General features: G+C 43.8%; 2 protein-coding genes across 11 annotated transcripts in view; one reads left to right on the top strand and one right to left on the bottom strand.

Moving 5' to 3' along the window:
• Positions 1 to 21,713, top strand: part of MRPS25 (mitochondrial ribosomal protein S25) — a 55,889-nt gene extending 34,176 nt beyond the window's left edge. The window contains exons 3-4 of one of the 3 annotated variants that reach the window (XM_034955890.3): positions 20,624 to 20,711; positions 21,225 to 21,713. In XM_034955890.3, the coding sequence (XP_034811781.1) occupies positions 20,624 to 20,711; positions 21,225 to 21,429 (293 nt within the window). In that variant the 3' untranslated portion in view covers positions 21,430 to 21,713. Of the gene's footprint in view, positions 1 to 20,623; positions 20,712 to 20,832 lie in introns of all 3 variants that reach the window. The other 2 variants (XM_034955889.4, XM_034955891.2) reach the window with 2 other exon arrangements.
• Positions 1 to 23,980, bottom strand: part of NR2C2 (nuclear receptor subfamily 2 group C member 2) — a 104,554-nt gene that overhangs the window by 18,249 nt on the left and 62,325 nt on the right. For all 8 annotated transcript variants that reach the window (XM_063602721.1, XM_063602722.1, XM_034955884.3 and 5 more), the window contains 7 exons: positions 17,366 to 17,566; positions 14,900 to 15,002; positions 10,228 to 10,407; positions 7,843 to 7,990; positions 6,982 to 7,075; positions 2,490 to 2,623; positions 535 to 712 (listed from right to left, as the gene is read on the bottom strand). In XM_063602721.1, the coding sequence (XP_063458791.1) occupies positions 535 to 712; positions 2,490 to 2,623; positions 6,982 to 7,075; positions 7,843 to 7,990; positions 10,228 to 10,407; positions 14,900 to 15,002; positions 17,366 to 17,566 (1,038 nt within the window). The remainder of the gene's footprint in view (positions 1 to 534; positions 713 to 2,489; positions 2,624 to 6,981; positions 7,076 to 7,842; positions 7,991 to 10,227; positions 10,408 to 14,899; positions 15,003 to 17,365; positions 17,567 to 23,980) is intronic.

Here is a 23,980-nt window from a genome sequence, read left to right as displayed (position 1 = left end):
CAGAACCAAATGGCACTGTGAGCAAAAGACAAGTGAAGATGCTTCATAATGGGACTATCATTCTGGAATACAAGATCCAGTTTGAAGTTATAATGTTAAATACCAGATTGAAGATGAGCTCACTCCAAGGTTTAATTTTTATTTATTTATTTATTTTTGAGGTGGAGTTTCACTCTTGTTGCCCAGGCTGGAGTGCAGTGGCACGATCTTGGCTCACTGCAACCTCTGCCTCCCAGGTTCAAGTGATTCTCATGCCTCAGCCTCCTGAGTAGGTGAGACTACAGGCATGCGCCTCCGTGCCCGGCTAATTTTTGTATTTTTAGGAGAGATGGGATTTCACCATGTTGGCCAGGCTGGTCTTGAACTCCTGAGCTGAAGTGATCCACGTGCCTTGGCCTCCCGAAGTGCTAAGATTACAGGCATGAGCCACTACGCCTGGCCCCAAGGTTTGATTTTTAAAACTGCAGACCGGCTTTGGTACAGAACCTATCCCCCAGCAGGTTGGGGGCACATGGTTAGGCTGAATCCACTCACCTTAAATGTGACGTGTGTGTCTGAAAGGAGGGGGCCTTCAACCTCAATGATGGGTGTCGACTGGTCTCTGCTGATGACGTGGATGCTCCCTCCTCCGCTGGTGTCTATCCCATCTGCCAAGCTTGGAGAAGAGGAGCTGTCTGTGGTATTAAGTGCTTTAGCTAAGGTATCAAATGCCCTGTGAGCAAAAATGAAGCATGTAATTGTTGTGAATCTACAGCTTTTAGGGGGAACAGAATTCTAGCTATGATTTAGAAAAACTACAGTGGGAAAAGATAATTAAATTCTACCGTAGAGATGGGGTTTCACTATGTTGGCCAGGCTGGTCTCAAACTATTGACTGCAGGTGATCTACCTGCCTTGGCCTCTCAAAGTGCTGGGATTACACACGTGAGCCACTGCATCCGGCAAACAATGAAAGCTTGTATGTATTATCTACACATCATCTTAGGCACTGAGCTATGTATTATCTAACTTCATGGACAATTTCTTTCTTTTCTTTTCTTTCTCTCTTTTCCTTCCTTCTTTTTCTCTCTTTCCCTCCTTCCTTCCTTTTCTCTTTGTCTCTTTTTCTTTCTCTCTTTCAGAGATGGGGTCTGTCTATCTCTATCTATCTATCTATCTATCTATCTATCTATCTATGTATGTATTATTTATTTACTTTTTCAGAGATGGGTCTCAGCTGGTCTCAAACCCCTGGGATCAAGTGATCCTCTTGTCTCAGCTTCTCTAAGTGCTGGGATTATAGCTGTGAGCCACTGCACCTAGGCCCAATTTCTATTTTTCACAAGTACCCTCCAAAGTTAAAAATTATCTTCCATTTTACAGATGTGAATGCTGAGCTTACAGTTGTTAAATAACTTTTCCAAGACCATCCATATAGTAAGTGGTAGAACCAGAATTCTACCTAATTCAAATCCCACCCACTTTCCACGGGACCTAGATCTTATTTGTTATCAGACCACAAGTGAACAAAGTACTGGAACACTTGTATAGTCTCCAGCTTTGTATCTGGCTGGTCTGGCATGTTAGGAGCAGAGCACAAGAGCCAAACTGCAGAGAAGAAACATCCTTAGTAGCAGTTATTGGCATCTGGCATTAGCTCATACTATCACTATCTATCAGCCACTATCAATCTAGTTACCCTGGTGGATTTAAGCTCTGAATTCATTACTCAGCAAAAATATACATGAGGGCTGGGTGGGGGTGGTGGCGCACGCCTGTAAACCCAGCACTTTGGGATGCTGAGGCGGGAAGATCACTTGAGCCCAGGAGTTCTAGACCAGCCTAGGCAACATGGTGAGACTCCATCTCTATTAAAAAAAAAAAAAGAAAGAAAAAAGAAAAAATATAGATGAGAAAAATAGGTTAAAATAGAAGTAGGAAAGGGAATGAACTCTTAATATGCAGATGCATTATTAAACAGTAATTAATACAAATAACCGCTGTCCACTAGAGTTTTCCTCCTACTTCTACTGATTTACTCAATTTCCTTTTCCATGGTTGGGAATGAAAAGAAGTTTTGATTGTTTTATACTGTATAACGTAGGTGGGTCTATGTTCCCACAGTTAAAATTTGAAAGAAAGCTAACACGGTGAAACCCCGTCTCTACTAAAAATAGAAAAAATTAGCCGGGCGTGGTGGCGGGCGCCTGTAGTCCCAGCTACTCGGGAGGCTGAGGCAGGAGAATGGCGTGAACCCAGGAGGCGGAGCTTGCAGTGAGCTGAGATCGGGCCACTGCACTCCAGCCTGGGCGAAAGAGCAAGACTCCGTCTCAAAAAAAAAAAAAAAAAAAAAAAAAAATTTGAAAGAAGACAGATGAGCAGGGTCATTGTAACAATTTTATCATCCTTAGTTAAATACAGCACAGGTACCAAAATGCTGTTTTCCACCCTCACAATAGAGAGAGGGTGTCCAGGCGAGGAGGGGAGACTCCATCCTCATGGGCTCGTACCGAGTTATCTCACTTGCAGACTGGTCCTCTGGCTGGATTTCTGAAGTGTCACCGTTGTTCAAAGATTCACTTAGGTTGGCAAGGGAGGTCACTACATTTGCCAGTGTGCCCAGAGCTCCCTGGCTTGTTTCAGCCTATTAAACAAAAAATACTGACATTAAAAATGAACACAGATACGCAAATGACTCTCAGGCCAATGAAGTTATAATGCTGGTTCAAAAACAGCTTCGAGGAGAGGGAAGTGTGACTACAAAGGGGCAACACGAGGAAGATCTTTTTAGTGATTTAACAGTTCTGTATCTTGGTGTGGTGGTATTTACACAAATCTAGATATGTGACAAAATGACAGAACAAAAACAGATAAACTAGACTTCATTAAAACTGTTGTGCTTCAAAAGAAATTGTCAAGTAAGTAAAAGCCCATAAAACAAAAGGACAACTCACAGAATGAGAGAAAATATTTGCGAATCATGTCTGATAATGTCAGAATGTCTAAGGAACGCTAACAACTCAATAATAAAAAGACAACCCAATTTAAAAATGGAAAAAGAGGCTGGATGCAGTGGCTCATGCCTGTAATCCCAGCACTTTGGGAGGCCAAGGCAGGTGGATCACCTGAGGTCAGGGGTTCAAGACCAGCCTGGCGAACATGGTGAAACCCTGTCTCTACTAAAAATGCAAAAAATTAGCCAGGCATGGTGGCAGGTGCCTGTAACCCCAGGTACTCGGGAGGCTGAAGAAGGAGAATCACTTGAACCCAGGAGGCGGAGGTTGCAGTGAGCTGAGATTGTGCCACTGCCTGGGTGACAGAGTAAGATTCCATGTCAAAAAAAAAAAGGAAAAAGAGCACTTTGGGAGGGCAAAGCAGAAGGATCCCTTGAGCCCAAGAGTTTGAGACAAGCCTGGGCAACATGGCAAGGCCCTGTCTCTACAAAAAGTAAAAAAATTAGCCAGGCGTGGTGGTGTGTGCCTGTGGTCCCAGCTACTTAGGAAGCTGAGGTGGGAGGGTCTCTTGAGCTCAGGAAGTCAAGGCTGCAGTGAGCCATGATTGTGCCACTGCAGTCCAGCCTATCAGACAGAGTGAGACCCTGTCTCAATAACAAAATGAAACAAAACCCCAAAGATAATAGACATCTCTCCAAAGAAGATATATAAACAGCCCATAAGCATATGAAGAGATGCTCAACATCATGAGAAATGCAAATCAAAATCACAATGACATACCACTTCACATCCACTGGGATGGCTACAATAAAAAAGATGGATAATAACAAGTGTTGGTAAGGATGTGGAGAAATGAGAACCTTCCTACACAGTTGGTGAGAATGTAAAGTGGTACAACACAAATGTCCATCAATTGACTAATGGATAAATAAAATGTGGTATAGCCATACAAAGGTGTATTATTAGGCTGGGTGTGGTGGCTCACGCCTATAATCCCAGCACTTTGGGAGGCCGAGGCACGCAGATCACCTAAGGTCAGGAGTTCGAGACCAGCCTGCCCAACATGGTGAAACCTCATCTCTACTAAAAACACAAAATTGGCCAGGAGCGGTGGCTCACGCCTGTAATCCCAGCACTTTGGGAGGCCGAGGCGGGCTGATCGTGAGGTCAGGAGTTTAAGACCAGCCTGACCAACATGGTGAAACCCTATCTCTACTAAAAATACAAAAATTAGCTGGGTGTGGTGGCATGCACCTGCAATCCCAGCTACTCAGGAGGCTGAGGCAGGAGAATCGCTTGAACCCGGGAGGCGGAGGCTGCAGTGAGCCGAGATCGCACCATTGCACTCCAGCCTGGGTGACAGAGCGAGACTCCATCTCAAAACAAAACACACAAAATTAGCTGGGTATGGTGGCACATGCCTGTAATCCCAGCTACTCGGGAGGCTGAGGCAGGAGAATTGCTTGAACTCAGCAGGCAGAAGTTGCAGTGAGCCGAGGTGGCACCACTGCACTCTAGCCAAGGAAACAAGAGCGAAACTCTTGTCTTTAAAAAAAAAGAGGTGCATTATTTGGCAATAAAAAGGAATGAAGTACTGATACATGCTATATCATGATAACCCTTAGAAACATCATGCTAAGTGAAAGAAGCCAGCCACAAAAGACCATATATTGTATGATTTCCTTTATATGAAATGTACAGAGTTGACAAAACCATAGAGTCAGAAAGCAGATTAGTGGTTGGTAGGGTTTGAGAAGAGGGGGAGAGGAGGAGTGACTACATAATAGGTTTTGGGGTTTATTCTGAGGTGACAAAAATATTCTAAAACTAGATAGTGGGGATGGTTTGTACAACCTTGTAAATATACCAAAAACCACTACATTATACACTAAAAGGGTGAGTTTTATGGCATGTGAATTATATTTCAATTAAAAAAGAAAGCCAGGGGTAGTGGCTCACGCCTGTAATCTCAGCACTCTGCAGGGACTAAGGTGGGTGAATTGCTTGAGTCCAGGAGTTCAAGACCAGACTGGGCAACATGGTGAAACACCGTCTCTACAAAAAAAATACGAAAAATTAGCCAGGCGTGGTGCTGTGCACCTATAGTCCCAGCTACTCGGAAGGCTGAGGTAAGAAGATTGCTTGAGCCTGGGAGGTGCAGGTTGCAATGAGCCAAGATCATACCACTGTACTCCAGCCTGGGCAACAGAGCAAGACCCTGTCTCAAAAAAAAAAAAAAAAAGAAAAGAAAAGAAAGCCAGAGATATACTCAAACCAAGATATGTACACACAAGGTTATGTCTTGATTACAAAATGAAAAACTAGAATCAGTAGAAAAGGTCATAAACAGAAATGATTAATAAATCACAACAGACACATAGAATATTGTGCAGCTACTGTAAGATCCTCATAACAGAAAGGTATGTTGAAGGAAATGAAGTTGAAGAAGAGTGAAATATTAAAAAGACAGAACAATACATATGGTTTGTACCAAAGCCAATGTCCTGGTTGTGATACTGTACCGTAGGTATGTATGACATAACCACTGGGAGGACCTGGGCGAAGGCTATGTGGGAGCTCTGTAATAGCACTGTACTTCCTTCATAGTAAATTATTTTAAATGTATAATTACTTCAAAGTAAAATTGGAAAACAGTTTCTGAAAGTAGCTTCCTGTGGGTGCTTTGCATATGTTTTATTATTCGTATCAAACTTCTGTGGGGGGTATTGTTGTTTCCATTGTACACAGGAAGGAATGGGGTAGGACACAGTCTGCCTCTGAAGCTCTTTCTCTTGATTCCTGAAATACCATACAGCTTTGTGGTCATTCTCCTCCAAAGTGACAATAACTAATTCCTAACCATTAACATTTATTGAATGCTCACTGTGTACCAAGAAATTTACAAGTGCAGGAAAGAAGCATGTGGCTACGAAGAGCACTGTCAGACTCTGAACCCAGGTCTAGCCAGTTCTGGAGTCTTGGTTCTCATTCCCAGTCTGGATGGCCCAATAGAATGGTTGCTGTGAATCCCTTGGTAATCTGTTTTTAAGGTTATCTGGGCCTTACTTTCAGGCTTACGCTTTCTCTGCATTTGACCATGCAGTCAGAGCCACTGTTCTAGAATGTGTGCTGGTGATAAGCTAAGCCCACGATGCGTGATCCATCAGCTCCCATCATGCATGTGGCCCCTGCCCAAAGACAGAAGGTGCAAGGCCCAGCCTGAGGACCAAGGCATGCAGGGCAGCTCTCCATGACAGGCGAGGGCTCTAAATTTTGTCTTCTCTTTCCCAAAAGAGGATGCCCTGTAATGCCCTGAGTACACCCATGAATGAGACTGTGAACAGATGAGGAGGAAGCCTGCAGGCCTTGCTCTGGTTCTAATGGTTGCAGCAATGCCAGTGTTCTCAATTACCAAGTCACCCTCTTAGAGTTGTGGCTTGCTGCTACTACTTCCTCATTACTTGGTTTACATCAGGAGCACCAGGATGAGACAAACAGTGAGTTCCCTGGCCTGGAAAAAATCCCCCTCCTTGGTTATCTTCACAGGAGCCAGCAAGTCTCCCCCTTTTGGACTGACGAACATCTCTGTCCACAAGTTAAATCCCTATGACTGATCTGCTCTAGCAAAGTTTTGGAACTGATAGATTCCTGGCTGAGCTTCCTCCTGAAGATCATCTAATAAAAAGGAACCCAGGGCTTTTGCAAAAAGGCCATCTGATAAGTATTTCTTTCCTTGGCTAGTAGTTTGCCAATGTGTATAAGAGAAAAAGAGAACTGTAACAGAAAAGAGAACCACTGAATGTCCACCAAATTGACATCTAGACTGACATGTTACAGTGATTATGACCAGCCAGCTCTGATCTGAGAAGCCATCAGCATCTCTAAAACAAATCACAAGATAGCTATCACAACAATAAGGAGACCGAGACATAGGTCATGCTTTTGATGTGGTCTCTGAAGGCCAGGAAGAAAGTGGTGCACACAGTTAGAGAAGCAGCCTGCAATGTCAACATAAAGGATGAGAGAGAGCATGAGTAGAGAACGTCACCTTAGAATCCGTGGCCAGGAGAACTGTACCATCCTCACGTATCAAAGGCTGCTGGATGTTCACAAGCATCCCTGGATCAAGAAGACCTGTTTGTCTATTTAAGACATAAAGAAACTCAGAGTAGCTTCCAACATTTTATGCACAGTATGATCATGCTGCATTTACCTGTCCTTCCACATTTGTGAAGCTGTCTGAATAGTAGAAAAGTTCTAAGTAGACTCAGCCGCTTAGTGACTAAGCAGAACCCCCACCCCTGTCTCTCTGCAATGAGATATACATAAAGTCAGGTTTACAGCTTGAGACAGGATGAAATGCAGATGCATCCCCCAGGGCTTTCCAGGATGACTGCAGACTGTGGCCATTCTGCCAAGAAAAGTTAACTTGATTTTCAGAAAATCAGCAAGGCATCCTCAACTCCAGCTCTCTCTCTGATACATTTTGGATTGCTTGTTTTCCCCTCTTTCCGTTCCTTTTAAAGTAAGTTCAATAGATTATATTAAAAAGAATATACAAATTAACTGTAGCACTGAGACCTTATCTCACCTTGGGCCTTTTGTGTGTACTGCAGAAATGCCCCAATCTTGAATCATAAAATAATTGTCTTCCATATGAATGATGCCTAAATTGCAGGACATAATCTGAATTCAAGGCTAAGAGAATTTCTGACCCCTTCATAAATCAGGCATCCTCAGGCCTGTCCAGAGGTGTGACTGAGCAGGTCCAGAAGGGGCAGAATTAGGCAACACAATGCTGGAGGCTATGGCAGATGGGTGGGAAGCCACAACAGTGCCTGTTGTGGGACACGTCTGTGCCTCCTCCATCAGCTGCAAAGGCTGATTGCAGTGAGAACAAGGGACTGACCTTGCTCCATCTTTGTCTGCCACGAACGTGGGAGTAGCTATCAGGGGACTTCTCAGGTCTTTCCGGATATAGATTTTCTCAGTTGAAGCAGCACAATTGCTTGGTTTCTCCCGTTGCACATCGAAGGGCTTCCGTTCACTCTGCACAGCTTAAATCACAACATAAATATTTGTGTTTAGAGAAACAATTCCAATCAATAAAAACCACAAGGGAAAACCCCAAATCCATTACTGCAGGGAGGATGACTCTGGTGCTAGGTTCATCTAGCTCAGCTTTCACAGTGGACTTTTCGGCCAGAGAGAAGGAATAAAGCCAAACCATGCCATGTCAAATCTAGAGGCATAAAAAAGACCTCACGATGGGTGGTATTCCCTGCTAAAAAAACTGCAGCACAGCACCTATGTGGCCTATGGAAGCACCCATGAGCCTTCTGGGCCATTTTATTAATTTTATGCTATTATTTTATTATTTTTTGTAGAGATGAAGCCTCATTATGTTGCCCAGTCTGGACTCATCCTGGGCTCAAGCAAACCACTCGCCCCAGCCTGCCGAAGTGCTGGAATTACAGGCATAAGCCACCGTGCCCAGCTGGTTTTTACTTCATGCTGCTAACAAAATAGACTCTTTCAAGGATAAAAAAATGCCCATCTTTGGGCCGGGGGTGGTGGCTCACGTCTGTAATCCCAGCACTTTGGGAAGCCGAGATGGGTGGATCACTTGCCCAACATGGCAAAACCCGGCCTTTATTAAAAACACAAAAATTAGCCAGGTGTGGTGGCAGGCACCTGTAATCCCAGCTACTTGGGAGGCTGAGGCAGGGAGAATTGCTTGAACCTGGAAGGCGGAGGCTGCAGTGAGCCAAGACGCAGCACCACTGCACTCCAACCTGGGCAACAGAGCAAGACTCTGCCTCAAAAAAAAAAAAAAAAAAAGACAGAAAAAGAAAAAAGAAATGCCCACCTTCAAGTGGGCCCTTAATAGAATGCATTTCCTATGCCACAATTTGTAGAGGAACCCTTCTAATTTCCAACTCAAGTCTGAATAGCTTCTGCAAACTGTTTAATGGGTGTCAATTTTATATTATGCTAGCAAACTCTCCTTTTAGCAGTCTAATATAAGAGCAGATATGCATGTTAGAAGCAACTGAAGAAAATGAAAGCTTTTTAAAGACAAAACTGATGAAGGTCAGGGACTAACATTCAGATATGCTACTAATCAAACTGCTATCCAGTTGAATATTGTGTTTGCAGCTACAGCTGTGATCACAAGAAAACTGATTTTAGTCATTGCTCTGAGTAAAAATATTCATCATTGAGAAAAAGGACAGCTTGGCAATGTGGGCCAGTCCCACACCAAGTCAGTGATTTATTTATTCACTTTGGGCAAAGAGCAGTATCATTAGATAAAATAAAAACATCACACCAGGCAGAAATTAGGTTGATATTTCTAATTTCTCAAAAAATACATTTCCATTTATTCTCCAGTGAATTTTGTGGATTCCCGTTCCCAGAAACGTCAACAGCAATACTGAAATATATTGGTTTTCAGGGTTCCTAGAAAACTATGCAAAAGATGACAGAACCATGCAGCATACTCAGCGGAAGCCTGCAGTCCTGGGTCCTCGGCCACCAGCCTTGCCATGCAAGTTGCATGCCTTGCTCTGCTAAGCTCCATTTTCCTACTGTGGCTTAAGCCTAACTCCACTCTCCTTGGATTTCTTTGTGCTGCCCATCTTGAGTCCTTGTCTTCGTGTTTTCACCACTAGCTAGGGAAGTGACCTCCATGCTGACTGGTCCCTGAAAACCCCCAAAATTCTGTCTATGGGAGTGGAAAGGAGGGGCCTGAGACCTTCCCTGGCTGCCCCACACATCCAGGAGCAATAGCTTTCTCTTTAGAATCCCAGCTACACAGAGGCTTGGCAAAGGAACTTATCCCAAAAGAAAGTAGAGGGGCTAAGAAGACAGGGAGTAGGCTCATGTAATCCTCAGGAGCAATATATAAGTAAGGTGATTAAGTAGATCACAGATGAGGACCCTGTGGCTGAGAGGCTATGTGTGTCCTCAGGCATCATAGCTCTCTCTTAGTGGCACACCTGGAGGTAGATTTGGTATCAGCTTTCCTCCAAAGGCTGTGTTCAACCCACTCCACTAAGCTGCCTCCTGATGCATCTGTAATAAGGCTTTCCACACACAGCAGGAAGAGACCAACCCCTGCAGCGTTGGCTCTCAATCACCTGGCTGACCCATGAGGTAAACCAAAATGAAGCCTGTGTGCATATTTTTTTCTTAAAGTATTTTAAGGCCAGGTATAGAAACCTTATTTAATGGACTCATTTACTCTCTCCCTCCACATTAACTCATGTGGTTTTTAAATATTGTTACTCACATTCCATTTTCATGCCCATCTCTAAGCATTTTTTCAGCCGGCAAAACTGACAGCGGTTCCGGTGATGTTTATTGATGATGCAGTCTTGGTTGCTCCGGCAGCTGTAGGTCAAATTTTTCCTCACACTCCTTTTGAAGAAACCTTTGCAACCTTCACAACTGACAGCCCCATAGTGACGGCCTGAAACAGGAGAAAGAATACACAAATATTTTGTGACTATATTTGTGGACTCACCAAAGAGGTGATCTGTCAGTTCCTGTGCAAGTCTCATTGAAGTGATGGGTGCCATACACTGTTAGGTGCCAACAGCCACGTGGCCTGAGCATTAAGCATACTGGCCACACCCTTCACGTAATTTCTCTACCATCTTTCAAGTAGCCTTATGAATTCATGATGGAAATACTGAAACTCAGACAGGTTATATGACAGCTGGCAGATGGCATGACCTTAGTGCTCTTAGTATACAAATGGTCTAACATACAGTAGGAGCTCACAGGTGATGGCTGAACTCTACTGTCCACTTGAACACACCTGGGTCCTATTCCTGGAGATCTGGGCTTGTGATGCGGCTCAGGGCCCCTGTCCTGCCACGAGTGGCACACAGCAAACACGTGCATGTGTGGCTTTGGCACAGAGGGTCTCACTCCTGCATTTAGCCCCTCTCTGATTCACGTCCTGGGCCCGAAACCTCCCCTGGGGAAGCGGGATAGTCACAGGGACAAGCATGGGGACTGTCACTGCCGAAGCCCACAGCAAAAGAGGATTACCATATGGTTCCACCTGGGCTAGCCACTCAAAGCCTTCTAGAAACACAGTTCTAGGAATGCATTTATTAAACATAGTCCATTTTTCTAATCTTTTACTTTGGTGTCTCTTTTTATTTCTGATACATTGTAATTGTCCGTGTCCATATTTATGAGGCATAATTTGATATTTCAATATATCCATGTTGTATAATGATCAAATCAGATAGAGTGACCATCACCTTATGCATTTATCATTTCTTTGTTAATAAGGACATTCAAAACCCTTTCTTCTAGGTATTTTATAATATATAATACCTTATTGTTAGCTATGGCTACAGTGCAATAGAACACCAGAACTGTTCCTACTACTTAACTGTAACTTTGTACCAGTTGGTCAGTCTTTCCCAACTATCTCTCACTTTTCCCCTCCTGAGTCTTGGTGCCATTATTCTACTCTCTGTTTCTATGATATCAATTTTTTTTTTTAAGGATTCCACGAGTGAGATCGTATTTGTCTTTCTGTGTCTGGCTTATTTCATGTAACATGATGTCCTCCATGTTCATCTATGTTGTCACAAAGAGCAGGATTTCATTCAGTTTTATGTATTCCACTGTGTTACATACCACATTTTCTTTATCCATTCATCCGCTGTTGGATACTTAAGCTGATTCCACATCTTGGCCATTGTAAATAGTCATGCAGTAAGCGTGGGAGTGCAGATATTTCTTCAACATAATGATTTTATTTCCTTTGGATATGGATCCAGTACTGAGATTGCTGGATCATGTGGTAGTTCTATTTTTAATTTTTTGAAGAACCTCCATACAGTTTTCTATAGTGGCTGTACTAGTTTACAATCCCACCAACAATGTGTAAGTGTTCCCTTTTCTCCACATCCTCCCTAGCACTTCTTTTCGTCTTTTTAATTGTAGACATTTTTTCTTTTCTTTTTTTTTGAGACAAGAGTCTTAGTCACTCAGACTGGAGTGCAGTGGCCATGATTTCGGCTCACTGCAACCTCCACCTCCTGGGTTCAAGTGATTCTTGTGCCTCAGCCTCCCGAGTAGCTGGAATTATAGGTGTGCACCACCACACTAGGCTAATTTTTTTATTTTTATAAGATTTTATAAAAATAAAATCTTATATATGTTTTTTTTTTTTTTAAGACAAGAGTCTTGCTTTTGTCACCCAGGCTGGAGTGCAGTGGTGCGATCTTGGCTTACTGCAACCTCTGCCTCCCAGGTTCAAGCAATTCTCCTGCCTGAGCCTCCCAAGTAGCTGGGATTACAGGAACCCGCTACCACACCCAGCTAATTTTTGTATTTTTAGTAGAGACGGTTTTACCATGTTGGCCAGGCTAGTCTCGAACTCCTGACCTCAGGTGATCCACCTGCCTTGGTCTCCCAAAGTGCTGGGATTACAGATGTGAGACACCGCACCCTGCCAAAAAATATATATCTCATAAAAATACAAAAATCAGTAGAGATGAGGTTTTGCCACGTTGGTCAGGCTGGTCTTGAACTCCCGGCCTCATGTGATCTGCCCACCTCGGCCTGCCAAAGTGCTGGGATTATAGGCATGAGCCACTGCACCCAGCCTGATTATAGACATCCTAACTGGAGGTGATACCTCATGTGGTGATTTGCATTTCCCTGAAGATTAGTGATGTTGAGCATTTTTTCATATAACTCGGCCATTTGAATGTCTTCTTTTACGAAATGTCTATTAAGGTATTTTGCCCATTTTAAAATTGGGTTACTTGTTTTTTTGCTGTTGAGTTGTTTAAGTTCGCTATAAGTTCTGGGTAGTAACCCTTTGTCAGGTGTACAGTTTGCATGGTATCTCCAACTTTTAATTATCAATGACATTAAAAAGTGCCCCTGGCCGGGCAAGGTGGCTCATGCCTGTAATCCCAGCACTTTGGGAGGCCGAGGCAGGCAGATCACAAGGTTAGGAGTTCGAGACCAGCCTGGCCAATATGGTGAAACCCAGTCTCTACTAAAAATACAAAAATTAGCCAGGCGTGGTGGCAGACACCTATAGTCCCAGCTACTTGGGAGGCTGAGGCAAGAGAATTGCTTGAATCTGGGAGGCAAAGGTTGCAGTGAGCCGAGATCACACCACTGCACTCCAACCTGAGCGACAGAGTGAGACTCCATCTCAAAAAAAAAGTGGCCCCTCCTTCAGTTTAGCTTTCTTATTCACAAAGTACTTTCACATACATTATGCCCACTTGTTTCCAGCTGAGACTGACCATGGACATGCTCTTCTGATTCTGTCTTGTTTGTATAATCCAATTTCATAGCTACATTGCCAAGGAGGATACATTTCACAGGATTACCATTTATGGTGGCTACAGAGAATCCCATTGTTCTAAGCTCTAGTATGCAAAACCATTTCCCAAGTGTGCATCTGGAATAACTCAGTCTTTTTCTTTTAAGAATAGTTGTGGTAAAGTGCCTTCTATAATATTGTCTTTCCTTTCTTTGCAGTATATTTCCTTGAGTTCTCTATCCCTTTGAGTGACACTAATATCAGGAGACAATGGCACCAAGAGCCTGTGACTAGGCCTTTCCTTTAAGCTCAGAAGAAGACTGACAAATGGGGAAGCCAAGCAGATTCTATGGCCCTTTTGTTACGTTCTTGCTTCACTCATTTGTTCAGAAGTTGGTAGAGAGCCTTTCCTTGCTGAGCAAGAAGACAGGAATACAGAGATAGATGGTAAGACATGGTTTTTGCTCTGACATTCTGATGGGGAAGACAGGCCTGTAAAGAGTGAATTATATGAGTATGCAACAAGTGATTAATCTGTAGGAAAGGGCAATCAGAATCACAAGCAGCACTGTCTATCTGCCTACTGGGGTAGGTGAGGGCTTCAGAGAAGGGATAGGATGGGTTGGGTTTACCAGGACAAAGGGCGGGAGCAGAGGCAGGCACCATTGGCAGATAAATGGTGTCACCAGCATGGAAGGGAAACTGGAGCTTCTGATCTTCTGTAGATGCTTGCTTGGGGCTGTCTTCCTAAGAGGCTTGGTCCAACCTCCTTTTTAAAAAACAAAACAAACAAAAACCAGGACTACAGTGCCCAAAGTTCCTGTGAATTTTGTGACCACAGAAGAAAGTGGAACCAAGCAGCCATCACAGAACACAGGCCTGTGCCCCTGGCATTCCTGGTACTGTGTTCTTGTAAAATACTTCTCCATTCCTTCCTGTCTGCCTCACTAACCTTCTATGGATCCCCAGTACAAGCAGGCCAGCACTTGAATTTTTGGGCCAGACATCTTCTTCAGTCTCACTTTACCCAATCGTAATCACAGAAGCCTATGAGCTCTCTCTCAAGGATACCATGGGTATTGATCTTAAACTCTAGGCCCTGGCTCCACTCACTGGAATGCCCTCCTCCTGCTCCAACCAACATGTACACAATTACCAAGGCTCCCAGGTGCGACTGCCTCTGTGGGGCCTTTCCTGACCCTGGGACACTAGCTGGAATCACATGCCTCCTCCTGCTTCATTACAGCAGTTATTTACAGTGGGTTATAGTGAGGGGATGTTAAGAGATAGTTACAGTTAGGATGAAGGGGGATTATACAAATTATACACCTTGTAAAATAGCCAAGTGCTGTACAAATGTTAACAAGATTAGAGAATGAGTACTTTCTTAGCAGCACATAGATACTACACACTCAACCAAGATTTACAAATCACAGAAATAATTTCTTGACTTTTCCTTTTGATGTCTAATTATCTGACAAACTACCTTACTTATTTACATCATTACCCCAATAAGAAAAGTAGAATTCACATGTGAAACCTACAAACGTACATAAAATGGTCTTTCTAAATTAACTACCACCCCACCTCACAACAGTTACTTCATGCCGTTGGCCCATTATAAGTGCCAGCATAACCTGGAACTACATACCGGAGGCTTTGTCGCCACAGACCACACAGTACTCTACCACCTGGGGCCGCTGGACATCCGTCTTCCCCAGTAAACGCTCCACAGAGGCAGAATCCGTGACAATCTGAGAGAAATCAGGAAACAAACAGGGGTGCCAATTAAAAATCAAATCACTGCCGGGCACGGTGGCTCACGTCTATAATCCCAGCACTTTGGGAGGCTGAGGTGGGTGGATCACTTGAGGTCGGGAGTTCGAGACCAGCCTGACTAACATGGTGAAACCCTGTCTCTACTAAAAATACAAAATTAGTCAAATGTGGTGGTGGGTGCCTGTAATCCCCAGCTACTCTGGAGGCTGAGGCAGGAGAATTGCTTCAACCCGGGAGGCAGAGGTTGTAGTGAGCCGAGATCGCACCACTGCACTCCAGGCTGGGTGACAGAGTGAGACCCCATCTCAAAAACAAACAAACAAAAACCCAGATCACTAAGCAAAGTAATGTTTAATTACAAATTCTCAATGTTGGGTTTTTAAGCAGAACTCTGGACAGAACTGGCAAAATTCCAGAAGACAACTTAATCTGACACCCAGAATGGCTCTGCCACTCATCCGGACTGCTCTTCAGCTGGCTGGTTTCCCAGGGTCAGGCGCTGGTTTCCACTGATCTACTCTATCTGGCTACTACAACCACCCAAAATTGTGGCCCATGTGGGGAATCACACACAGAGGCTTCAAAATGAAGATATTTAAGATTCTTCCCGTAACAACTTGAATGTACGCAAAGAGGTGTATTGGCAGAGAAATAACCAAACTTTATTAATTAAATAACTAGGACTCCGACTGAGGCAGCTGGTGGTGAGCCGATGACGAGAACAAATGACCTTTGAAACCTGCTATCTTCCCCTCATTTGTGGTGATTTTCTAGGTGACAGCAATTCATCTGGGAGAATACTATAACTGATATCGATATAAGAAAGTGAAAAATAGCTGTTATTTTAAAATGTACTTGAACTTGAGCCAACAATAAGCCTTAAAATGATTTATACATGATGGGAACACATACAGAAATCATTAAGTAGAATCACCTCTTGTGAAACATGCAACAAAATCAATAGCCATTCTTTCACAGACAAGGAGTACTCTAAAGGAGGAGGAAGGAATTCTGATTTCAGATGATCACAATGTACTCCGGGAAAGGAAGGATGAGACAGCATTTAGTAAGTGCAGCGTAAGGTGTCTAAAAGAACAGTTCTGAAAGCTGAACATGTTGGCGTTCTGATCCCAGCTCAATCGGAAGACAAAAAAAGTCTTCCCTTCTTTAAGTTTCTTCATAGTAGAACCTCCCCACCCAAAACGGAGATTCTAAGCAGCATTAATTCAACAGCCAAAAGGTGGAAGCAACCTACATGTCCACCAACAGATGAAGAGATAAAATGTGGTCTATATACAGAGTGGAATACTACTCAGCCTTTAAAAGGAATGGAATTCTGACACATGCTACAACATGGATGGGTGAAATAAGCCAGTCACACAAAGGCTGATTTCACTTATATGAGGTACCTAGAGTAGTCAAATTCATGGAGACAGAAAGTAGAATGGTGGTCACCAGGGGCTGGGGGAGGGGGAGAGGAGAGTTACTATTCAATGAGTACAGAGTTTCAGCTTAGGAAGAGGAAAAGAGTTACACAGAGCTAGATAGTGGTACAACAATGTAAATCTACTTAATGCCACTAAACTGTATACCTAAAGCTGGTTAAGATGGTAAGTTTTATTATTATGTGTATTTTATCAAAAATTAAAAAAAAAAATGAAACACAACCCTGACGAAGCATGCTCCATGCTCAGCCATCATGGGATACTGACCTTGAGTTTCTGTTCTCTAATTGTTGGGTTTGGAGATTCTATGCTTCCCAGACTCATGCTAGCAACAACCCTGCTTTCCTTCAATGTCTGCTCTTTTCCTTGCTGTGGACTGTCCTCAACCCCATCCTGCCTTAACAGAGCAGGAAGAACCAGGGCAGAGATAGAGACAAGAATTGAGGGGCCCAGGGCGAGTAGTACACAGTGGCAAGTAAAGACAGAATGAAAAGCTGGGGCCACAGACCTGATGATCTGGACAAGTCGGTTCTCGCCTGGCTGTAGTCAGCCCTAGGTGGTACCTTTAAAATATCAAGGGCTGCCACTTGATGGCCTTAGGTAAGAACAATTCTCCAGTAGCCTCAGTGCCGGCTTGCTCATGTCAGTCTCCTGTGGCCACTGACTTCCAGGTTCTACTTCCATCCTCTCTGAGTGTTACAGTTGACTGTCTTCTGGGCCTTGCCACTGGTTTGCTGGTTTATTACTTTGGCCAAAGCAGCAAACTGCCATGTTTGCAGGTCCCCAAGGAACCTTCCAGGGATGGATTTGGCCTCGAAGGCAGATGTAAGAACAAGTCAGGAACAAGTTCAATAGCAGAAGTGCTGAAACAAATACCTGTCCAAAGGCCTTACCTGGATCCTGCCAGGGACGAGGTTGTCTGAGGTGGTGAATATGAGTTGCTTGGCGCTGGATGTCTCTGGGGAAGCCAGGATCACCTTCCCAGTTCCAGCTCCATCTGGGCTGGTCAGGATGAACTGCTGTTTGGGGGATCCGGAGGCGTCCACTGCGGTGACTATCTGGATCTTCTGTCCTGTCTGCTGGTCTGTGACAATCTATAAGACACAACATGGAGGCTGCTCTCATGGAGTGTCACAAGACCCATGCATTTGCAGGTGGTGCTCAAAGTGGTGACTGCCAAAAACCAGTCCTTGAATTAATGCTGTCTAACATGCATTTTCACCAGTCCACGGTGAACTGAGAAAAATAAAACACAATAGTGAGCTTTTTCAGAAACAAATTTTCATAAAGCTAATTTTAGTCTAGGACTGTATCTTTCCTACTGTTTTTAGAATTAAAATGCCCTTTCTTTTATGAAATGAAGGCAGTAATAAATAATAGGTTTAACTTTTTGAAAAGTCCTTGTCCTCACCTAATAACAAATGTAGGCAATCCTAACTCTTTTGAAATGCTACTGATCCACAAAAGCCAAAAACTTGGGAATGACTGTTTCAAAGACAGCCTCTTTCTAAAAGGTCCTGTAAATAATATTGCCTTAGGTTGAGAGAATACAGGGAGACCCCTGCTGACACACACTCAACTTACCACTAATTGACCACCCACCTCCTTCACTCCCACTTCCTGACTCTGAGGTCTTTAAGGATAGAGACTACATCTGATTCACTGCTATATCCCCAGGGCCAGCACAAGGCCTGCCACATAGAGAAGACAATAAAAGATCCTAGGATGCACCGAAGGAAGTGGGCACTGACTCTGGAGAAGTCTTGACCCTTATTCCTCTGGGAGTTCTCACTCTTCAGGAGTCTCGCTGTCAAGACTCCACTTCTTCACACAGTCCTTGTCTAATTGCATCAGTCACAACAAAAACAGCTGCTATGACAAGAATGAACTCTCTTATTCTTGCTCATGAAGTTCTCTGAAGTTGTTCTAATCCCCGTCCTGCCTCTCTTCTAGACCAGATGTTCCTGGCTAGCAGCACTGCCACCTCTCCCTCCAGGCACCAGCAGACCCTTACTGCAAAGAAGACTCTTGAGCTGCTGCTACTGTGTTGGGTGAGGGGAAACGTGCTATGTCTCTGGCTGGAACTCAGTTTCCTATAGCACAGTACACTTATGGGCAGGTCTAGCATCTGTACCACCTCTTGACAGACTTTTGAAATGGAACTCCAGCCGGACGCAGTGGCTCACGTCTGTAATCCCAACACTCTGGGAGGCCGAGGTGGGAGGATCACCTGATGTCAGGAGTTCAAGACCAGCCTGGTCAACATGGCGAAACCCTGTCTCTACTAAAAATACAAAAATTAGCTGGGCGTGGTGGTGGGCGCCTGTAGTCCCAGCTACTTGGAATGCCGAGACACGAGAATCGCTTGAACTCAGAGGCAGAGTTTGCAGTGAGCTGAGATCGCGCCACTGCACTCCAGCCTGAGCGACAAAAGGGAAACTCCGTCTCCAAAAAAAAAAAAGAAATGGAACTTCAAGGTTGAGACAACAAACTCACACAGTCTAACACAACAGCTTGGCTAACTGCAATACGGAAAATAAGACAATGTTGGCTGGCTCAAAATAAAATGACATAGGCAAGAAAAGATTCAATCACTTAAATGTTTACTGAGCACCCACTACGAGTCAAACACTGTTCTAGGTACTAGGAATAGGGACGTGAACAAAAAAAGGTCCCACCATCATAGAACTAAACTTCTATTGGGAGAAGCAGACCATGAACTCTGAATAAATAATATCAGTCAGTGTAAATGCCCTGGAGAAAACAAAAAGCAGAATAAACAGAGAAAGCATGACATTGGGAAGGAGACACGGATGCAACTTTAGGAGGAAAGACATCTCTGAGTATGTGACACTGAACAAAGACTTGAATCAAACACAACAGTAAACTGCAAAAATGTGGCAAAGTGTGCTACACGGCACAGCCAAGTGCAAGACCAGAGAGGCAGCAGAATAGGATGACAGATCCAAGAATGAATACTCAGCTGATTATGGGACAAACCCCAGTATATCATCATTTCCAACTAAAGGGGCAAAAGATGTTTAAGGCTCAAGGAGAATGGATTTGGAGGGAATGAAAGGAAGAAACTTTCATCATTACAATCTGTGGCATGCCCAGAGTCCCCCAGAAACATAAAACATGAGACAGAAAACCTTGTGAAAAGAATTATCTTTAAAAAAAACTTTCCTACCCACAGCTCAACTGAAAGATTGCAGACACAGGCTGGTTGACACATACTTCTCTCAGCTGCCACAGAAGGGATTCTTGCCTTAGATAAAGAAGATGGCCTTTGGAAGCCCTCATAACCTGAGCTCTGTGAGTCATATGTCTATCAATTCTTTTTTTTTTTTGAGACAAGAGTCTCGCTTTGTCACCCAGGCTGGCGTGCAGTGGCATCAGCATGGCTCACCGCAGTCTCAACCTCCTGGGCCCAAGCAATCCTTCTGCTTTGGCCTTCTGTGTAGCTGAGACCACAGGCGCGTGCCACCACACCCAGCTAATTTTTTAGAAAATTTTTTTGTGGAGATGGAGTATCATTTTGTTGCCCAGGTGACCTCAAATTCCTGGGCCCAAGTGATCCTGCCGCCTTGGCCTCCCAAAGTGCTAGGATTCAGGCATGAGCCACCAAGCCCAGCTCATGTCTATCAATTTTTGTTTCCTTCCTAAACTGTTTTCCCTGTTAAGAAATGACGGTTATGTGATTGAGAGGGGTCTTCAATTACCAACTAAAACCAAGGCAACACTAGTAATTCCTTTGCCCTTTTGTGTTCAGGGATGACACATGCTGTACCAGAGCACACACAGATAACCAGCATGTCATTTCTTGTATGCTCTTCTCCAGTCATTGTGGTTGAGGTATTGCAAGTATGAGGTCAGGGTATGGTGTTGGGAAGTAGAAGTTACTGGTTCCAGACAAGGACAGCAGCTCTTAGTGGCAGTATATAACATACTTCAAGGCTCAGAATTTTTTTTTTTTTTTTTTGAGACAGGGTCTTGTTCTGTTACCCACGTTGGAGTGCAGTAGCACGATCCTGGCTCACTGCAGCCTCGACCTCCTAGGCTCAAGCAATCCTCCCATCTCAGCCTCCAGAGTAGCTGGGACTACAGGTAAGCACCACCATGACTGGCAATTTTTTTTTTTTTTTCTCTAGAGATGGGGTCTTACTATTTTGCCCAAGCTGGTCTTGAACATCTAGGCTCAAGTGATCCTCGTGCCTTCGCCTCCCAAGGAGTTTACAGGTGAGAACCAATGCACCTGGCTAGATTATTCTTTTCTTTTTTTCTCAAAGACTCACGCTTATAAAAATTCAATGAATTACTTATAATTTTCGGTTTTTTTTTTTATCTTCACCCTCGTAAGACATCCGTATCCTCCATTTAGAGAGATCACGCCCATGAAAAAACTAAAAATGCAGGCAGAAAAAAAATCTCCCAAATACCCTATTGGAACACAAGGGTGACCATTAGGCAAGACCTTGTTAACAAACACAGATAGATTCCTATTTAATGACCTAGAGGAAACATCAAATTGCAAGGATATATCCAAGCTCATTAAAATTTAAGTCGGCTGTGGAGGAGAGGTATTGTGCATAGAACTGTACCCCCTGAAAAGATACATTCCAGCCATAATTCCCAGTATCTATTAATGTACCTTACTTGGAAGTAGGGCCTTTGCAAATGTAATTAGGATAAGATGAGGTAATACTGCATTAGGGTGGGCCCTAATTCAATGACTGGTGTCCTTATAAGAAGACCATGTGGCAATGGAGGCAGAGATTGGAGTGATGCAGCTGCAAGCAAGCAAGGAATGCCAAGGACTGCTGGCACCCACCAGAAGGTAGGAAGAGGCAAGGAAGGACACTCTCCTAGAACCTTAAGAGAGCATGGCCCTGCTGACACCTTGATTTCAGACTTCTGGCCACCAGAAGGTTGGGAAAATAAATTTCTATTGTTTTAAGCCACTAAGTTTGTGGTAATTTATGGTGACAGCCCTGGGAAACTAATACAAGAGGCAAATTTTATTTCTTTACTTGGAACAAAAGTTCTTAAATTCCTGTCTGTAAACTATAACAAATTGGGGGGAATGGAGTAACGTTAAGAAGATATGTGTTGTTTTCTGTGATTTTTAAGGCCCTCAATAGCCTACCTATACACTCAGAGCTGCCATAATGCTTGTTGTGAAAAGATGAATTTGTTTGAACATGATTGATATGTTAGTAAATAATTTGAGTATAATGCAAATTTTGTGTTTATGCGTGGTTTCTTCCATGAATAAACACTGAGGTGAAGTGATCCATGCAGGGATACTCAGTGCACATGGTATGAGTCACATTCGATCCATCTGGTGATTTCAGGTCACCCCATGTCCACCACTCACGGTAACTCATGAGACGCAATCCTCCCTACACCTACCTCCACAAAGAAACTACAAGGCTTTTTCTAGGTAAAGTGCCGTATTTACTTATTTATTTTTGAGATGGAGTTTCGCTCTTGTTGCCCAGGCTGGAGTGCAATGGCACGATCTTGGCTCACTGCAACCTCCGCCTCCCAGGTTCAAGTCATTCTCCTGTCTCAGCCTCCCAAGTAGCTGGGATTACAGGTATGCGTCACCATGCCCCGCTAATTTTTTGTATTTTTAGTAGAGATGGGATTTCTCCATGTTGGTCAGGCTGGTCTCAAACTCCCAACCTCAGGTGATCCGTCCACCTCGGCCTCCCAAAGTGCTGGGATTATAGGCACGAGCCACCGCGCCCGACCAAGTACCATATTTATTATAGTCACTATGTATTTAACCACTTGCAGGTTTTATTAGATTCACTATCTGTTTTTTAATACGTTACTGACAAAGTTTTTGAGTATTGTGTCACTAATTTCATTTTTTCCAATCAGTCCTGTGGTTTTCATCGCACAATTTGGCAAAGTGTGGGAATTTTCAGGAACACACATCACATTATAGCAGAACTGACTTTACTAAGCTAAGGTCCTCTCTAGTTCTAATCCCAAAGGAGCCTGGAATGATCTTATACACCACCATTCTCCCCCATGTTACCCACTCTGTTCCAGCCAGTTCAACATCTCTGTTGCAAAGAAGAGCCTGCCAATAAATGGCCTGCAGGCAAAAACCAGCCACTGGATAACTTTTGTTTGAGTACCCAAAGTTTTTGTTTTTTTTTTTCTTGAGACCAGGTCTTATTCTGTCACCCAGGCTGGAGTGCAGCAGCACGATGTTGGCTCTTTACAACCTCCACCTGTCAGCCTCAAGTGATCCTCCCATCTCAGTCTCCTGAGTAACTGGGACTACAGGCTCATGCCAGCACGCCTGGCTAATTTTTGTATTTTTTATAGAGATGACGTCTCACTAGGTTGCCCAGGCTGGTCTTGAACTCCTGAGATCAAGCGATCCAACTACATCAGCCTCCAAAGTGCTGGGATCACAGGTGTGAGCCACTGCACTCAGCCCCCTAATTAAAAAAAAAAACAAACAAAACTGTTTGCTAACATCTAAAAATAGAGTATTTCCCATAATCAAAATCAAATTTATAGTTCTCTTGACAAACTGGAAGCTCAGGTCATCCTGGGCTCAAGTTCTCCCCATGGTGCCAGGTGGCTGGAGCTGGGTGTGGGTTGGCTACCTCTTTAGATGAGGTAGCCTCTCCAGTTTATCCCTATCCACCTTGCCACCTCTTTCACTGTAAACACCCGAGAAAGGGCTTGGTAGCTACAGACATGAATAGGAATGCTTGCTCTTCTACTTCCCAGCTGTGTCAACTTGGAGCAGTTACATAAGCCCTTGAGCTCCATTTATATATCTATGAAAAAGGATGACTAGGAAAGTGAAATGATATGATGTGTGTGAAACTGTTTGGTACACTGCCCAGAACATGACAGGACCTTGGTAAAGTATTTCTTCCCTCTAAGCTCTCACATACTCCTTTCCTCACTCAGTCTTGTCTTATCCCTTTCATCTTATCAAATCGCTCCTGATGAAAAAGTCAAGACTTTTTACCATGGCTTACTCATTCTTTCATTCATTCCTAAAATATTTACTGAGGGGCTACTCTGTCAGACGCTGTGTTAGACAGTGGCATATGAAAATGGCTCCTGCCCTCATGAAACTTTTAGTTCAATGGAAGAGACTGGCAATACACAAGGAAACAAACCAGTCAGTAAACAATTTCAATTTATGGTACATGTTATGAGGGAAAAGATCAGGTTGGGGTAACCCTGAATAACAAAAGTACTTAACTTTAAAAAGAGAGGTCAGGGGGCTGGGCACAGTGGCTCATGCCTGTAATCCCAGAATTTTGGGAGGCCGAGGCGGGTGGATCATAAGGTCAGGAGACCAAGACCATCCTGTCTAACATGGTGAAACCCCGTCCCTACTAAAAATATAAAAAATTAGCCAGGTGTGGTGGCGAGCACCTGTATTCCCAGCTACTCGGCAGGCTGAGGCAGGAGAATGGCATGAACCCGGGAGGCGGAGGTTGCAGTGAGCCAAGATCGCGCCA

The sequence above is a fragment of the Pan paniscus genome, chromosome 2 (genome assembly GCF_029289425.2).
Source record: "Pan paniscus chromosome 2, NHGRI_mPanPan1-v2.0_pri, whole genome shotgun sequence".
Lineage (NCBI taxonomy): Eukaryota > Metazoa > Chordata > Mammalia > Primates > Hominidae > Pan > Pan paniscus.
This window is presented reverse-complemented; position numbering and strand designations above follow the sequence as displayed.